This window comes from Corvus kubaryi, unplaced genomic scaffold (assembly GCF_017639235.1).
Source record: "Corvus kubaryi isolate FWS band 111438036 unplaced genomic scaffold, C.kubaryi_AGA036_p1.0 37385, whole genome shotgun sequence".
In the NCBI taxonomy this organism is placed as follows: Eukaryota; Metazoa; Chordata; class Aves; order Passeriformes; family Corvidae; genus Corvus; species Corvus kubaryi.
Window position 1 is genome coordinate 33,181,605 of NW_024581127.1, and position 18,624 is coordinate 33,200,228.

Genomic DNA, 18,624 nt, shown 5'->3' on the forward strand with positions numbered 1-18,624 from the left:
GGGCAAGGAAATAATCCACAAGACACAAAACTCAAAGTAAGTCACTCAAATGTCTCACATATGAATAACTAAGATTAACATTTGCTGCACACCAACCTATAGAGATGCTGCACACACACAGTGGAGACCTCTCAAACCTCTTAGAAGTTTGAACCAAAGCAACGGGAAAGGAACTGTGAAATCAACATTGTTAAATTAACTATGCACTTATTTCAGTGCAATTAACGTAATTAAATCCTTTTTAATTACAGCTGGTGAAAGACAAAGCACACGAACAGTTCAGGGCAACACCAAAGACACAGCCTCAGCACACATCCCTTTGGCTGTTTAAGAGAACTCCACCATGTGGTATTTTAGATTTTGGAACCATCAAAAGAGCCCAGAGAACTTTTAAAGAGGTAACTGCAAGAAAAAAAATACAGGAACAAGAGCATGGCAAATAAGAATAAAATGAAAGACTGAAATTTTGAGTGCACTACACCTCTGCCAGTGTGCAACTGAAGTGGAATTGAGATGTTTGGTGGCCTTATGCAATTTTGTTAATGTCATGGTTTAACAGGCTGAGAATATTACTGATAAAAATGGCTCAGTACTTCAGCAAAACATTTAATCAATTGCAATTGAATGATTTCATTTGCAATTAAATTTCTAGCAGACATGAAAAAATATTTCAGGAATAGCAGAAAAGCATGCACAGTATATGTTTTCATCTCCACTTGCATCATTCAGATAAAAAAATATAACCAACCAGCTTAGCACTTCATAACCTTGACTTTGACATCATTAACACTACAGAAGTAATGTTATCTAGAGCTGGCTAACAAGGTGATGCCTTTTTCATCTCTTTTTTTAATTACTGCATTTTCCTCTTTAAAATCCCAAAGCTAACTGGTTTAACTATAAATAAATAATGTTTATTAAATGAAAGTGAATAGTAAGCTTAAAAATTCCACATCATTCCAAACTGCAAGCATACAGGGATGGGTAAAGGGTCTCCTGTTACCTTCATCTATTCCATAGCTTTCTGCAGTGCAATTAAGAGAAAAATCAAATGCTTACTTAGACAGAGCTTCTTAAAATCAAAACAGGACAAACATTTTTAACATAAAAAAAAAAAAAAAAGACAAAATATACTGATGCAATTTTAAGTTTACATTAGCAAAAGTCAGAGGTCTGTTCTTGTGATCTTTACTGACTCAGTCCTTTGGGAGCTGAACACTTGAGTCCCCTTCAATCCAGCAAAGCATTTAATGAAATTTCCCTCCACAGCCCATCTCCTGGGTTTTGCATTGAAGCCATATTCAAGTGTTCAGCACATCCAGGGCTGGGCCCACAAGTAATTACTTCCATGAGAATTTAAATAAAAAGATTGGGGGGGGGGGGGGGGGAATAAATTACATAAAGTGAATCTGTTTACCAAAATAAAGGATGTAATTTATCACAGTATGTTTTGATCCTGAAATGATGCTAATAGAATCATATAGTAACTTAGCTGCAAGACAGTAAAAATGCTCTGTTTATTTCTGGAAAACATATATTCTTGCTTTTCAAATACTGATGTTCAAATATATATATGTGTTTCAAAACATATATTCTTGCTTTTCAAAGATTTTCCACAGTAGTGGAAACGATGCTGTGAACATTGAAGTGATCATGAAACATTCTGCCCCATGGTGTGCTCAGAAATCCGTGTAAGTTCACGGTCCCTCAGCAGAATGTGCCCCCAGCTCAGCACCATCCTCCCCTCTCACACTGACCAAACCCAATGTTTTGGCAGGATTCTGCATCAATGGATTGTCTGCTTCCAGAGAAATCCTTGGTTGCCCAAATGCAACTGGAATTTCCCAGATGCAGCTTTTAAAATCAGAGTATTGGACTTTCACGTTAAATGAACTGGCGTTGACGGTTTAGGATTGTATCACAATTCAGACAGGCTGTAACACAAAATCCTTGTGGTGGCTACAGCACCACTGCTTTTACTTCAAAGATGAAGACTCAGCAGAACTTTGAATTTTTGTTTTTGTTCCCCAAGTCTTTCATCTTTAACAAAATTGCATGTGGTACAGTTGAGTTTTCCTCTCTCATCGAATTGGAGAGTGCCATGTCTGTCACAGAGCAAGGTGAGATACAGCCAAACAGCAATGCACAGAGCTTGCCACATTGTTTGCTCTTATCACAGAGATCTTATCCAATCTTTAAGTGTTATGTTCAGCATCACAATCAAAAAAAATCCACATTTTGTGATAAAAAAAGAATTTCACTGTGAAATCACAGATAGCAGGAAACCAGAACATTTTGTTTGCACATTTATTAAATAAGGCTGAAATATTTCAGTCCCTGCTAAACCAAGGAAGCTTTTGGATAGGAAAGTTCCCAAGTTAACCACGGCACTTACTTGAGGGCATTGTGTAAGTGTCTTCTTCATCTATAATCTCTGCATAGTCATCAGTCTCTGCAAAGGAGGAATTGAAGAGTTTTGGGAAAAGCAGATGAAAACAATTCTCCAGAACAACATCTCCAATTTATCAAGGCTGATATGTCCCAACCCCCAAGTTCAGCATTGCTGGGTCACATTTAAGACAGCATGACTAAAACTTGCTCATGCATAATTCATGGTATGATAATGATCTCAGCACCAATTTTATTACATCACATAGATACACTCAAAAAAGAAGAAAAGGGAGATTCATTTGTATTCAAAAAAGTTCAAGTTTTGCAATTGGGACCCATCTAAACTGTTGACTTAGAATCTTTCTAACAGCGAATTCCATTGCAGTAAGAAGAAAAAATTATTAATGAGTTAAATTGCTTTACCTTCAATAAAGTGTGAATAACAGTTTGCTATTTTTTACATCAAACAGGCAGAAGACACCAATGATGTTCCAGGGCAGCATCCCCTTACTGTCAGTGTGGCCAGGTGAGTTATTTACCCCAGAGTCTTCTAGAGCACAAAGACCTTTTAAAGCCACACTCTCACAACCATTTGTCTTGCAATTTTACTTGTTTAGTGGAGATTCACCACTAGTTTTGCTGTCAAGAATCAAGATTTCATGGACAGGTTTTGGAAACAACTTCCCAAAATTATCAGAAAAATGACAGTGCACTTCTTCCTCTGTTTAAAACTTGCAACTTTTACATCATCTGTTCTCAAAATGGTTTAAATGGTGTCAAGTCACATCAGAAGGTTCTTGCCCTAAAGAACTTCCAGTGTGTGTGCAGGTCATTTCCTAAAGGTCAGATCAATTCCTCCAGGGGTTTTAAAGCCAGTCCACAACAGTGGGTTCATTTTTTACTTCAAGGCTGTCAAATTCTACTCACCAACTTCAAATGCAAAGAGAAGTTCTCAAAACTGAGTAATTTCAACCCTAGTTTTCGTGGTTGGTTTCAGGTGATCACACACTGGAAAGCCTCTGGAAGCCATTATTTCCTCCCCCTTTTCCCCCATCTGCCCTGGAGCATATGGATACATCCCTACAGCTCCCTGGCATCGTTTCTAGACCCATGGCTTGGACTGGGACAAAGTTACAGTGAGTGGGAAAAAGGATGGGATGGTCCCTCAGCTCAAGCCAACCCTGACACCAGAGCAAGGCTCATCAACACTACACACACAGATAAGCAAGAGGCTCAGTTTTCAGGCAAACTGAATATTCAATGATCAGGAAACTACAGGCTGCCTATAACCTTTGAAGTTCAACACACTTCAGGGAGTTAGTGCAATTTTATGATCCTAGTTTTTTACTACTTAAATAAAATTAAAGCTGGTTTTTCTTTTGAACTCCTGTAGGAATATGCCAGGTGTTGTAAAAGCAGAACTGGGAAATTTCATGTTAGTTAAATTTTTGCTCAGCAATTTCTATTTGGGACATAGCAAAACACAAGTCACCTAATAAAAATGCAGTAAATTATAAAGACAGTGCACAATTCCGAACAGGCAGCACGCTCCAGAGGCACTTATCTCTTTCTTGGTATTATATTTTCTTCCCTACATTATAAACTAATGTTTTTTGTAAAAATAAGCTTTAAAAAAAAATCCCCAACATGATGGGGATAAATCACTCTACTTCCTTCTAATATTGTGATAGGATTTTGTTGAGAGTATCAGAAAGTTCTTTATCTATGTTGAAAAATGGGCTGGATGAAAGCTATTTTAAGCATACTTAAGAAAAATTTTCAAAGTTTGGAAACCAGAACTGGTGCCACTTAAAAAAACCCGCACGCTTGTCACAGTAGGTTACAGAACAGTGCTTTCAGAATGTGATCAATGGCAGGGCTTGTTCATCTCTCTGTTTTAAATTAATGAGTTAATTCATACTAAAAGCATTCTCAGAACAGCACAGAGCACTTTACATGGTTTTGATACATTGCCCAAAGCCATCATGAAACCAGAAGTGTCTTTATAATCAAGCCAAATAAATTAAATGTACACAATTCACTACACAAATATTTCTTGTTCCACATTTAGCACTCTGGAGAGGAATATATAAAAAATTAATTCATTTATATGTCTGGCACTGTGTCTGGGAATTAAGAGGAAAATTCAGTCAAGGCATCCACACTGATAGACTCAAAGTGTTCTGAATTAAAGAGAATTGACCCCCCTCACAGAGGGGCTTGAGCCCAGGATTAATCATAGACTGAGACTCTAACCAGTTCTCCTAAATCCAGAACTGTGTCTGCTTAGAGATACTCCAGAACCTACACGGAGCCTAAAGCAAAACTGAGCTGGGCAAGGCTCTCCAGGCTGCTCCACAAAGGAGGATGTGTTACAGCACTCCCAACAGCTGAAAACTCCCAATGAAGCAGCAATTCCAGATGTCCTTGGCAAGTCTAGAAAAACTCAGATTTAACAACAGGGCTCATCACTGCTGTCCTCCTGGATTTTTAAACCCAGCACCATCACTTGTTATGATTCTTGGAGATGGCAAAATGAACAGTTGCTTTCAGGAAAAGGTACTGGTGGTCACACACATGAATGAGCCAATTTGAGCTTTACTAAGTCTGAATGCATTTATTGAACTGTAGGGAGAAACATCCTAGGCTATTAAACCCATAATAGCTAATCCATGACCTTAACCACACTTTTGAACTTCCCTTTTTTATCATTTTTCCTATTTATCAAAGCTTGTAATTTATAAAAGAAGGTAAGTTCCAGTAAAAAGCTATGTAGGGGTAGTATCTGAAATAAAATTTTTAAATTTATGACACAAAAAATGTCCTTTTGATGTTTAAGAAAAGAAAGGAAACTATGTGGTTTAATATTTAGTTTATATCTGAAGGAAAGGAGATGAAAAGTTAATATACCCCCTTCATATTTTACTGAAAGGAAGGTCACAAGACGTGATCTCTATTTCCTCTTATCGCCCTCTTTTGCATATTGCTTTTATGCCCTTTTAGTGCCTCCTACTTAGAAGAATAAAGATACATATGCTATCAGTAGCAGCAGTTTGATTCTTTCCCAACATCAGATGGAATCCTTTAGAAAAATAGCTAAAAATCTCTTTTATAAAAACAAAACCCAACTTGATTTCAGAGGAAAAAAGACTTACGAAGCCTGCAGCAGTCAAATATTCTGTAGTAAGTTTCAAAGTTTTTTTAACCCCAAACATTAAAATCTGTCTTTAAAATAATTAGTTTGAATAGCTGAAACCTGGTTCATATTCATGTATTCTATCTGCATTAATCTATCTTGTACAGATTCTTTTAATGCAAGGAGCACTTTGATGCCTTTAAAGCATTACTCAGTAGACTCATTTCTCAGGTGTTACATCCACTGATCTCACCAACTGACCAAATTAATGATGATATAACCATTTTAATCAAACTGGACACTCTTGCAAACCTCTAAACCTTTGCATCATGCCACAAGTCTCATTGCAAACACATGCACCACCACATCCTTGTGTGTTTGAAATAGAATTTTTCCTTTTCCAATTCCAGCTTAGCAGAAAGCATTAGTTGCACAGCCTGTAAAGTACAGTATTTATCATCTAATACCCAAAGCAGACCACTTTTTAACATTAAAAGCTGTATAAAATGTATTACTGAAAAGTGCATTAAGTGGTATATGGAGATAAGAGTTGCATATTGCACGTTAGTAACACACAGACTAGAAAACATATTACCGTCCCCACTAATTTCATCTGCAGATCCAGGTGGCATGCAAGGAGAGAGAAAAAAGAGGGGGAGAGAGAGGGGACAGAGAAGGGGGAGGGGAAAATACACTATTAAGTTCATGAGTAATCCAAAAGTATTCAGACTGTAGTTATCTTATATACCTGACTCAAGAGAAACCAGAAAAGTAGCAGAATTTAAGACTTCTCACCTAAAACCCAAGGGACAGAGACACACTCTAAGAAGCTTTTATGATGAAACAGAGTTAATGACTCTCAAACACAAAGGTACCCAAAAATTAAATTTGGAACTGGAACTAGTTATTTTAATGCATTGCTAAGAAAAGTCAATTTCTAGGTTTATTCAATACTTTAAAGCAGTTCTCCTACAGCCGTATGAGTTGGCTGAACTTGACTCTGCACATACACTGAGGACTTTGGATAAGCAGAGTTGGTGTTGACCCTCCCAGAAGAAATGCACTCCTGAGACATCACCAAGACATGAGTAAGAAATGGAACCATCTAAGTTTTAATGACACAGAGCATTGTGCAGTTGTACAAGGCTGAAATTTAAACTATGGGAAAGGGAGCAAATCTACAAGGAAGATTTCAAACAGACACTGGATTCCACGTGTACTGCAGCAGCCCTACCGCACACCAAACTCCACAGCACAAGCTAAGGCAAGTATTTTAGACAGATTTTATAGATAATAGGAAATTCTTCTTACCCCTAATAAAGCCAAACTGGTCCAGACCAGGGTTGGACCAGTACGCAGCCAAAAGCATCACTGTATTCTGTGTTTAGTTCAAAGTGATCTCAGCTGATGCTTATTGTTGCTATTCTGTTTCATCCATAAGCATGCTGTATCAGGGGTCCAAGAATGAAGTCAAAATATATTAACAAAAAAAAAGACAGCAGACAAGGGCTGCGTAACTAAACAAAGAAAATAATTTATTATATTTGTCATTGTAGCATATGATGCTCGAAAACAAGTTCCCCATAAAAACGGGGACCAGCAAGCTGGTGATGCTGCACACAAATCCAATCCAACAGGAGGAAAACATAAGGAAATTATTCTTGGAACTCTGTTTACCGGAGGCTAAAGTAGTTTACAAACAGTAACTGAGTTAGTATATCCAGCTTTTGGGTTAATAAGGCAGCCTAGACAAAGAGCAGAGCAGTACCCTTGGGCGGCGACTCATGGGCACAGAAGACGAAAGGCAGAAAGCGTCTAGCTTTCTTTACTTTATGCTGACAGTGATTGACTCCTTTACAAAGAGGCAAGAAAAGGAAAGAGAAAAAAAAAACAGAAACAAATTATTTGGAAATAAAAGAGAAGAGACTGAAGAGAACATCTACAATGAACAAACATAAAGGTTTACATTACAATTCTGTATACCCAAATGAAAATACGAAGGTTGCTGAAACTCTAAAGCATTTTTGGTATTTTCCTTCAAATTCCTTTCTACAGTAATTCATATTTCAGTTTTTAAAAGTGAGACTAGAACCCATTAAAAAGTCAGCTTTTGTCAACTATGAAGACCATTCATCAACAACACAAAGAATATTGTCTACCCCAGAAATGCAACCTGCTTTTCCAAGGTTCCCATCTAAATTCTGTCAGATGGTGTTACAGCTATATTCCAGTTCAAGTGGCAGCCACCGGACTTAAACATGTATGTATTGACTACCTGAACCCTTAAAACAACACAAAGGAAGTATTTCACATAGCAGGGTTACACAGAACAAGAAAAAACATGGTTTCTCTATCTCCTGAAATACAGCACTGACAGATTTTATGATCTCAAATCTGCCACTGGTGTCTTATTTCCAGTGCAGACCTGCCTTGCCAATGGATATTCTAGCTCTGCAAGGATCTCTGGGTGAACACCCCACAGCACTGTCCTCACTGCCCCCTTTCCCAGTCACCCCACTGCATTTTTTAGCAAAGTGCTTATCAGGAACGCTTATCAGGACGAGGGAAATAGTGGAGTAGGAAAAAATACAAAGAAGCCACAACTGATTCCATGAGGTGAGAAAGGACACAAGATGACACTCAGCACCTCAGGATACCTGCTCCTTTTATTTCTCTTGTTACCTGTTTGCTCCTCTCTGCTTCCTCCTTTTTCCTCTCTCTAAGGAAATGTGAGAAGTGGTTTAAAAAGCCAATTAAATAAAAAACCTGTATCCTGCTGCTGGTAGCTCTTCACAGCCAAAACTCAAGAGTGAGGTCCAGCCACTTGGAGTTACACAGGCTGGGGGTTCAGGTGTTAAAAGAGAAGCCCAGTACCACAGCAGCAGCTACTGGGACAGTGAACCAGTCAGTGGTGGGAAGAGTGCAGGAAAGGTAGAAAAGGAGAATTACATTTTAATAAAAAAACTTCAACAACCAACAAAAACATCATAAAAACTGCTGGGTGATGGAGCAAACAGGATTCATTAATCTAGTGGGAAAATGCTCATATCAGAAAGAAAGACAGAACATTAATCAGATTCAGTGTTAAAAACTGAAAGAGGTGCAAGGAGAGGGCAAAATGCTTGACTCAGTGTATCAGTACTTCCATTTGTCTTGGTTTAAGACAATTTAAGGGGGAACAGTCTGAGTTCTCCCCCTTGATACTCCCAAAGGGACTTCTCTTCCTAACATCACGACAGACAATTTTCAGCACTGTCATTCTAGCACAAGCCTCAGGTAACACTCAAAAAAAGCTTCCGATATACTACGAAAGAAAAGGAAAAAATACTGCACCTAGTTTAAGTAACTACTGAAAAGGTGTTGACATGAGAATGAGGGAACCCAACACTCTGTACTGAAACAGAAGAACAGGTATAGAGTCACTGCAAGCCATCTAAAAGGAAAGAGATGTTTCAACTCCTGACCTGCCTGCTCAGGCTACAGAGCTAATTTAAGCCTGAAGTGCTGAAATGCTGCTCACCCTCACACTGACAGGTGGCTGGCAGAAGCTGCTGAAACCTGACTAACCTATTTCAAATGAAGGGAACACTGCAAAGGCAAAGGTGTTTTTAATTCCTCATGTGCATGCCCTGATGCCCTGTGATGTGATGGTCTTACTCCTCCCTTGCCTTTCAAACTCTGCCTTTATGATTTACTGTCTGAAGTTTGTTCAACTATTTTGTCACACTGAATGGAAGATGCTTTAAATGAAGATGTCTTAAACTTACCACATCTGCAAGTCTAGCTACAGAAGAAAGTTGATTTGAATGAGTTGATTTTAAATTTTTAAAAACAGAAGCTCCATCACTTTCCCAGAAGTCTAGAAAATACCTTAATGAAATGAATACTACTAAGAAGGATTTCCACCATTCCTCACCAGCTTCCAGCTGGGACATCACTGGTGCTCAAGAATGCTGCTGAAAACTGCACAGGACTTCTTTACTTATTTAGTTCTTCTACTCAGTATTCACTAAAATTATTGTGTTAAAAAAAAAAAAAAGGCAAAAATAAGGCAAAAATCACTTGCTATGCAGTAACTATGTTAGAAAGAAAGAAACCAGGCTTTTACTGCCCTTTGTTTACAGGACAGTTCCTACTGGAGCTCCTTGTATGAGCCGATAGCAAATACTGGAAGGCTGAACCTGATAATATCCCATTCTACTTTGGTTGTACATTCTTAAACCAGTCTAAGGAAAAACTCTGGAAAAAAAACCTGCAGAAAGAATAAATCTATTGATTTTTGAGCTTTTGAACTAAAATGAGCACTATGGGGTTGTCACATCAAATATGTTTCTACACAAACAACAAACCCCCAAACCTGCATGGAACATTTCTCCAGCCACACTACACTGCCACTCTTTGCAAAGCAGAAGTGTCTGCTCAAATGCAATGAGAGGCTCACAAATGAGGAGCACAGGAGAGTAAGAACTCCTTAACCAGCACCACAGGCTGATGGAATCAATGCAGGAACTTCCTGTACACCGATATGGAAGAAATCTCTTTAGAATGTTACCACAATTCATTCTGGTCTTTTTAAGCATGAAAAGAAGCCTTTTAGTCAGAATAAAAAAGTAACAGCACCAGTCTATTCAACTGTCATGGGAATTTGAAATACTGCAATTTATTAGCATTAAGGGCATTTTCAACTGTATTATCATATTAATCAGTGAAATAGCTGGGTGAGTTAAGAAGCAACTCCCTCCTCCATGAACCTGGAGACTAATGACTTGCTCAAGGTTTGTAAAATTAATCTGCAGTAAACCTTAAGCTTGAATGTCTCCCCGTGCTGGGACCATATGGCAGAGCTACAGCTCTAACAAAGTCTTTATATTCCTCAAATTACTTAATAACTACTTAATTTGAATTTGTAACTATGTAATTTATGGCAAGACTCTCAGTCTTTCTTTTCAGAAGTGAGCTGTGGAGTACAACACAGCTGAGCTGTGACACAGTCCTAAGTGTTCAAGATACATTTTTTCATCTAAAAATTTACTTACACTTCTCAGCTTTTAGAGTGTCTTGAGAAAACGGACATTAAAAAAGTGCCAATTTTTCAACCTCAAGCAAAGGACACTTTTTTTCCACACCAACTAACTCAAAGGGAACTAAGTAATAGAAGTCCTACACAAGAAACTCTTTTAGACCTGGGCACAGGGCAGACCTTTATCTGGAGCACAGGAATCGCGACACAGAGCTTGCACTGTGCTCTGCAAGCAGAAGTGATTCAATAAAATTGTATTTGTCTTTCCACCCTGCTCACAGCTTTGCTGCTGATCAGCCTCACCCCTGGGACAGACAGGTCCTTTCACATGCCAACATCTCCTTCATTCAGAGCACTTTGAAGTGGTGTAACACTGACATCAGGTGAACAGATTTTTTTTTTCCTCTCCTGTTTGTTGTGTTTTCACATTTGGCTTCTGCTTTACAGGAAACCTCCTGAAAGTCTCTTTTACTCGCAAACTATACCACAGAGGTTTTTTTCTGCATGATAAAATCTCACTTAAATCAGGCTTACCTCCTTCAAAACAGGATTTTTTTTCCATTCAAACTGAAATTTCAGCTGAATGGCATTACTAAACTGGCAGCTCCTTCAAACAGGATCTGCTCCTAAGCAGCACCTTAGAGAAGAACTCTCACTTCACTGCCAGGATCAAGAGTTAATCACAGTGTGATTTAAGTGCAACAATATAATGTTACAAATTTGTGATTTTAAAGCAGAACCAGGACATTTGATGAGAAGCCCCTCTTTCAGGATATTAAAATCCTTCAGCTCCTATACAGAAACTTGTTCCAAGAGATCAAATTTCTCCTTCATGGGGCATGTTACTGAATATATCTTAACCATGGGATAGAGAGGCAATGGCACAACTAGAATTGTTAGAAACTCCTACCATCATTTCATGATGCACTTAGAGCTATGCCCCTTTGAGTTTAAAATGTTGCTTATGTTAGTCACAGCAGCTGCACCAGCTGGGCAACAGAATAACAACCCAGTTTCTCTTTAATACACCTAGTTCCCTCTTCAAGGTATGTGTCCTGGGGTTTGCTACTCAGGTGCCTTGAACACTTTATCAGCTGAAACAGGGACCATATTTTCAGAGACCTTTTAATTTCCTTCACCAAATAAGCCCATACTAAAGTTGTAAAATCAGCACCTGCTTTAACCAGGACTAACCCTGTGGCACATCCTAAAAGCCCTTTCAGACACATTCCTTGTGCTGGCTACTGAGCTGATCTCTCCCTTCCTGCCACCTTCCCACTCACAGCTCCCGCCCCACAAAAACATCATTTTATAACAGTACCTGAATATCCGAATGCCAGGAGGGGCTGCTTAGAATCACAGGAGCCTTTAGGCTGAAATAGACCCTTAAGATCATTGAGTCCAACCATCAACCCAGCACTGCTACGAACCTGCCAAGACTTGTTCAATACTCTGCTTGTTCAATGCTCACTGAAACACACAGGCCTGAAATGTCATATTCTGTGGCACTGCATGGAAAGTAGCATTTGAGCTAGGATTAAAAAAATTCATTAATTCTCTAGGGCAAAGGAGGCACAGCGATTAGCCAAGGGATGCAAAAGCATATTTATTCTTCCTAGTCATATTTACATAAGCACAGAAAGGGCAGAAGAAACCAAAGAACTGTGTCAGAAGGAATTTATGTAAAAAGAGAGAAAGCAGCTACTGCTGTACTGATTTCATTTTATGAAGAACTTTTTGTAATATATAATTGACCGGGTAAGTTATTATTTTTGGAAATATGTGTATCTGGAAATATAAGATCACCTTACCAAGGTTAATGTTTGCTATTTAAAAACAAACTGCTGGCCAAAGTAAGTTCCTTTAGACTAGAGCAGAGCATTTTAATAAGGTGTCTCCAAGCCAAACAGTGGAAATACAGTCAATAAAATTACAGTTAACTGGTGTGCTGCTTTTTACACATTTGATATACTATTTGCACAGAGCAAATCGTTTAGCCTTACCATTTCCTGAGTGTACACTCATGGCTCAGTACAAAGAACTTTTTTTTAATGTTAAGACAGATGCAGAGGGAGAAGGAGGTAAAAGCTGCAATTACTTATTAGCTAAAAACATGCATTGTTTCTGGTGAATCACAGCAGCTTCAGCCAAAACATCAGATGACTACCAAAGAAATCTAAAATCCAACTAATTTAATTTAGCTTATTTGTAGTTACTTATAATGTTATACCCACACAAATATGCTTTTAAAAAGAGGGGAAATCTGGCAGGCATCTCAGATGCACACAGTGTCCACCGCAGGAACAGAGAATTTGAGGAAGCAAGGTAGACAACATCAGAAGAAACAGAAGCAGCAGAAGGTGTGTGGTGAAACCTGGTTCGGTGACACACAGATTCCCAGATCCAGAAATTTGCTGCTTTGGATTCCTGAAACCAACTTCATCCTTCACTAGCTTGAAAAGGCCTTTATTTAGAGAAGGGAAAAAAAAAAAATCAAGAGGATTTACAAACCTTCTATCATTGTGTGCTTTGGAATATTGGAGCACTTGGAAAAGCCCAAGTTTTTACTTCGCTAGACAAGAAATATTCCAAGGTATGTTAATAAATATTACAAAAAGACAAGGTGTCTTTCACTAACAGGTTCCTTTCTAAACCTGCAAAGCTTCAGACAAATACCTGAACTTTCAGACCAACAAATCATGTTTTACACTGGGTTTGGATATTGCTGGTTTCCCCAAACTGTGGCGAGGAACTCACTGTAAAACTTCCCTTTCGAACTAAGTGTGTTAATACTATAAATATACCTGACTTCTTAATTTTTTTGCTGAATCTTTATTTTAGATTTTTGCTATTTATCTTCAGCATCAGGAGAGGTCTAAAAAAAGGGGAGTGATGTCAGTGAAATCAAACAGCAGAATTAATTTACGATTTAAACCATCGAAGGCGTGGAGCAGTTAACAGATGTCAGAGAGTTACAAAAGCTCATCTTATCTGAAACCTTTGGCTCTGAGCCACTGCAATGTCACCAGAGAAAAGCTCCTGTTTTGCACCCCACGGCAGCACCCCCACGGCTGGCTCTGCCCTGGCTGCTCTCAGGCTCTGCTGACCTGGGACTGGGCTGAGCTGAGCACCGTGCACGGCTGGTGCCTCCTTTGTTCCACACTGATGGATCAGTTCCATCTGACAACAGGAGTGACACTTCTCCACATCTACATCAAGTATTACTTCATTTATAGCAAACTGATTCCTCTGGGGATTCAAGAGATTCTTAGAGAAAGCAGCTCCTGAGAATAACCCCTGTCATGTGAGTTAATCTCAGCAATCTGCCTCTGGTTTAAATTTAATACAATGACATACTCCATGTATTTCAAATAAATTTGAGGGGAAAAAACCCAACAACAAAAAAGGTATTTATGTTCTTTGTCATTATATTACAAAAAGAACAAACCCTTGAGATTGAATATTAAATGCACTGGTTTGAACCATTCCAGCATTATTAGTGTTTCCAGTGGTTTGTAACATGGTATAAAAACAAGCATCAAGCACAGTAATTTTATTGTGGAAAGATATAAAACATTTCTACAACACAAGAATTAATACCTAATTGGTTCTGATTTTGATATTGGCAAGAATGAGAATGGTATTTTCTGGTTTAATTTTACTGCACTGCTAACAGGAGCCAGCTTTGCAGCTCAGTGTCCCTGACATTCACCTGACCAACCAGCTCACCTCCAGCACTGCAACTTCTGCTTCTTCTGTGGTGCTACAGCAAAGCTCTCATTTCCCCCTCGTCCACCTTCATGTGATGCCCTGAATGCCAGAGCTGGGGTATTCTAACTGATTTCCCTATACTAATTTCAAAATGCTGCTTTAAAAGAGAAGTGTTTGTGCTCTGAAATGGCAGAGAACATCAGCAGAAGATACCTAAATTTGTAAAGTCAGAGTGACAACAAGAAACGATTGTGAAGTCAGCATTTATTACTGGTTTTATTATTAGAAGTATTATCAGCATTCTCAGAAAAACTGAGGGAGTGAAAATTTGAGGCTGCAGACAGTATGATGTTTTCATCCTGAAGATCAGCCTTTTTGAGGGTGAGTGGAATAATTAAAAGCACAGTGTTAATCACTTCAGAAATTTCCACATTTTTAACAGCTAAAATGAGCCACATATATAAGAATCAAAAGAGAACATGCTGCCCATGCTTTATTCTTATCTACCTGATTTACCATACTTGCTTGACAGGCACTGAAGGAAGAAGAGCTGCTATTTGACTCCAAGAGGCCACAGTAACTGGTGAAGCTCTATGACCCCACTACAGCTTTATCCTCATTTTAACTCCAGACCCTCTCACCTATTTTCTTGCCATGTCTGTTTACTTGAGCTTCCTATGCCAAGGAGTCAATCTGAAACACCTTTTAAAAGTGGGAAAGGGTGGGAAAGGGAATCTGAGAAGCAGGAAATTAGTCAAATGTCTACATGTCTTTCCTCCTTATTGTATGAAATGTGTTGGGGCTTTGAGTGTTTGCCACTGAGTGCACATGTAAATGTTAAAGTGGGGCTGAAGCCTCCCTCTAAGTCAGGGGTGGGAAATCCACTGAGTCACAGTATTGGTTCCTCAAGTTTGTGGCCAAATACTAGAAACCTATAGGAATAGATCATAATATAGAAACATTTTTGCATTAAAGTCCCCTTATATACCCCTTGTATACCCATTTAGAAATACAGTTTCCTACTAAGACACTGAATCAATCCTTCAAAATTATTTAAGATTCTGTAACAGAAAAATGTTCTCCCTCAAGCATAAAAAAAACCCCACAGTAACTTAGAGAAATCTTAGAAGCCTATAAGGTACAGAAATAACACGTATTACCTCACATACCCATCCTTCAATTAACTTGTCATTTTCAATAGCAAAACTTAAATGCTTTTATCTAAACAGCTACAGAAAAACAGCTATTAAGTTTCTCCTTTCTGTAAAGCAACGATTAATATTTAATTGCATATTTTCCCTTTTCAAAGCTGCTCCTTCACAATTAGCACATACTCAGGTAATTTCACTTCTAGCCGACGACATTCTACTTCATCACAAAGTTAAGTGGAAATACTGACAAGCAGCCTGGCTTTGAAGTAACTGCACAGATGTGGCTGTTGCATAAAAGTTTCTCTTTAGAAACTGCTCTACGAAGGCAGCACAGCTCCAGTTTGCAGCAGTCAGTAGCCCTGGAGCAGCAGCGAGTGGAAAAGCTGCCTGCACATCTGCCAGCTCCAGAACTGAACTCGGGTCCTGAGTTTGGATGAGCCTTACCTGACACAGAGACTGTGTGAGACCTCACTCCTTGCTTCTCATTGTTGGCCAGCCTGGAAAACAGAGGTTGGAAGCGCTGAATGCTGTACATTCTTCACAGGCACTAACACTGGGAATTCATCCCAACAGGCACCTACTGTAATTAGCAGGGCTGAGCCACCTCCCCCAGCCACAGGATGAGAGGGGGAGAGAAGGCAGAGAGGAATCTACCACTTCGTCCCGTCTGGGGGAGCCAGAGCGGTTTTTAATTAGCATGGTTCACAGAAACCAAGTGAATTTGAAGGAAAACACAAAACCTAAACTGCACACTTTCAAGATGTGTGCAATCTGACTGTGCTTCTACTTTCTGTGTGATCTGTGGGAAACAGAGTGTGAATTGAGTTTCTGTCTGTAAGATTACTTATCCTGGACTATTTTGAATTAATTTACATGTCAGCTAAATAAAGAAAACCAATTGCATTTAAATGTAGCTATGTTTTAATGTTCACTATGTCATGTCTATATTATATATTGTTCATTACGTGTAAATGTATTGCGCATTATGTATAAATGTTCATTATGTTATGTATACGTTATGTATATGTTATATGACACATAAATGTGCAAAAGGAAATTCTAACGAAGTCTCAATTTTTCATCACTTACATATATAACCAAAATTTTCAATGGTCAAGAGCGCACTGCACTTCATGCCTTCAGAAATCAGGAATTTCATCTGTCAAAGGCAAATCTTCCCAGATGCAAGATGCTGTTGGTTGGTAGTTTTGTGTATTTGATAAAAGCTCTGCTGCCAAACTCAGAGCATGTGTGGTGCTCTTGTTAAACAGACTCAAGTGCACAAATTTAGTTTTGGTAAACTGCTCCAAAAATGAGAAGAAGCTTTTCCTTCAAACTTTATTTTACCCCAGAAATCCTTACAAATAAATAAGGGTTAAGCTTTATGTAATTAGAATGTTATTCTGTGTTTCTCACTTGTGCCTATTTAAGTAAATAGAAGTCTTCCTGCTTCTTGAGTGCACACTAAATTTACTGATTTTACTGCTTCCAGCCTCAACTTTTCTTCCCTGAATTTTAACTTCTCTCTTTCTACAGCATGAGAAAGCTGCCTAATAGTGAGGGCTGCAGCAGAACCTGTGTGTAATCACTAATTCAGGAACAAACTGTATTCCATGCTCCATCCAGTAGTTAAGAAAGTAATAAAAATACTTCTGAACTTCTTCAGAAATAAAGGAAGAAATGAGGTGACTGGGTCAAAGCAGGCACAGCCCCTGTGTCCCAAAATAAAAACAAGGAGGTAAAACACCATCAACCACTAAATGTCACTGGGTCTTTCAGCAGTTACCTCGTGCTACTGGACAGGGGTGGCAGCACCTGATAAAATTCCAGGAGGACACTGCTGATGTATGACTCTAAACTCAATTTGGATGTGGCCACTGAGAACAGTCAGATTACAAAAAAAGGAAAAAAAAATCCAAAAAGTGTCTTGCTTTAAAGACTGGAGTTTAGGAGGCCACAACAAGGAACTGCCCATGGAAAGGTGAGACAAACATGATAGCTTCCAGAGAGGATGGAGACCCAGCCACTGACACCAGGGGAGTAGACAATCACCAGGAAGGATTAAAGGCTTGCCTACATTAGAGACCAACAACTCCAACAACAGAAGGAATTGTCTGAATCAGAGCTAAATCAGAAATTTATTCTTATTTACCTTTAAGTCTGGGAAGAATAAAAATGCAGAGAGGTGTCTTAGCATAATTTTTAAGAATTATTAGATGCAGGTAACTTGTCTCAGCACACCTTTAATAAAGTATCACCATAAAACCAACCAGGGAAAAAAATGCATCTCTGTTTGCCTGACATAGGATTGGTGTTTTCTAGGCATCCACAATTTTATTGGAGAAGAATTTTTCTATATTTAAAATAATAATGAGGTATTTACTATGCAATATGAATATTTAATAACTGCTATTCTTTATTACACTGAACCTATATCCCAACTTCAACTGGCCCCATTATGGAAGTTTTATTAAAAGAAGGACACATGACAGATTTATGATAGCAGCAAAAAGAGTACTTTCTGTATTTCACATAAGCCAAAAAGGGGACAATTAGGAAAAAGATGACCACAGACTGACTCACAGATTGAAACCACAATTCACAAACTGTTCAGCATCACTCCTATACACTAAATTTACTCATGGACTCAAAAGAAATAGCCTGAATCTCAGTCAAGTCTTCTCCAAAACATCCTGCTTTTGTTATTGTCAAATATGATGGATGCATTAAACACTTTTTGTCTCAGATTTTCTTTCTGGTATCCCTGTAGTTTAACACTGCTGTGAGGCTTTTATGCCCTACCTGCTATTTGTCCTGGAATCCAAAAGCAACAATAAAAGTTAGACACATGCAGAAAGTTCTGAAAGCATCACTATTTTTCAAAACAATTTTTTAAATACATAAGAAAAGAAAGCACAGAACTTACTTTGGTATTGATGGTAAAGCTCTTTCACCTTCTGTGTAAACAAGAAGAAAACAGGATTAAAGCTTTTACAAGTTTTCAAATAACCTCTCTCAAAGTGACATATATACGTGCCTGAAACAATAATCATCACAACCTCTCAGGGAAACGGAGGTGATTCAAAAGAATGCTCTATACATATATAAAGAGCAGCATATCAACAACTCCTTCTACCCACTGATACAGACCTTTAGGCAAACTCTCATCTGAGGAAACAACATACACAGAATATAAAAGCTCTTTTTTATTCTTA

At 38.5% G+C, this 18,624-nt stretch overlaps 1 protein-coding gene across 13 annotated transcripts in view; it reads right to left on the reverse strand.

Annotated features, from left to right (window-relative positions):
• The window catches only part of PTK2 (protein tyrosine kinase 2), a 193,984-nt gene that overhangs the window by 39,145 nt on the left and 136,215 nt on the right, over positions 1 to 18,624 (reverse strand). For 4 of the 13 annotated variants that reach the window (XM_042036272.1, XM_042036271.1, XM_042036260.1 and 1 more), the window contains 6 exons: positions 18,336 to 18,366; positions 15,854 to 15,906; positions 7,296 to 7,379; positions 6,123 to 6,140; positions 2,396 to 2,452; positions 1,004 to 1,024 (listed from right to left, as the gene is read on the reverse strand). In XM_042036272.1, coding sequence (XP_041892206.1) covers positions 1,004 to 1,024; positions 2,396 to 2,452; positions 6,123 to 6,140; positions 7,296 to 7,379; positions 15,854 to 15,906; positions 18,336 to 18,366 — 264 coding nt within the window. The remainder of the gene's footprint in view (positions 1 to 1,003; positions 1,025 to 2,395; positions 2,453 to 6,122; positions 6,141 to 7,295; positions 7,380 to 15,853; positions 15,907 to 18,335; positions 18,367 to 18,624) is intronic. The other 9 variants (XM_042036262.1, XM_042036263.1, XM_042036264.1 and 6 more) reach the window with 5 other exon arrangements.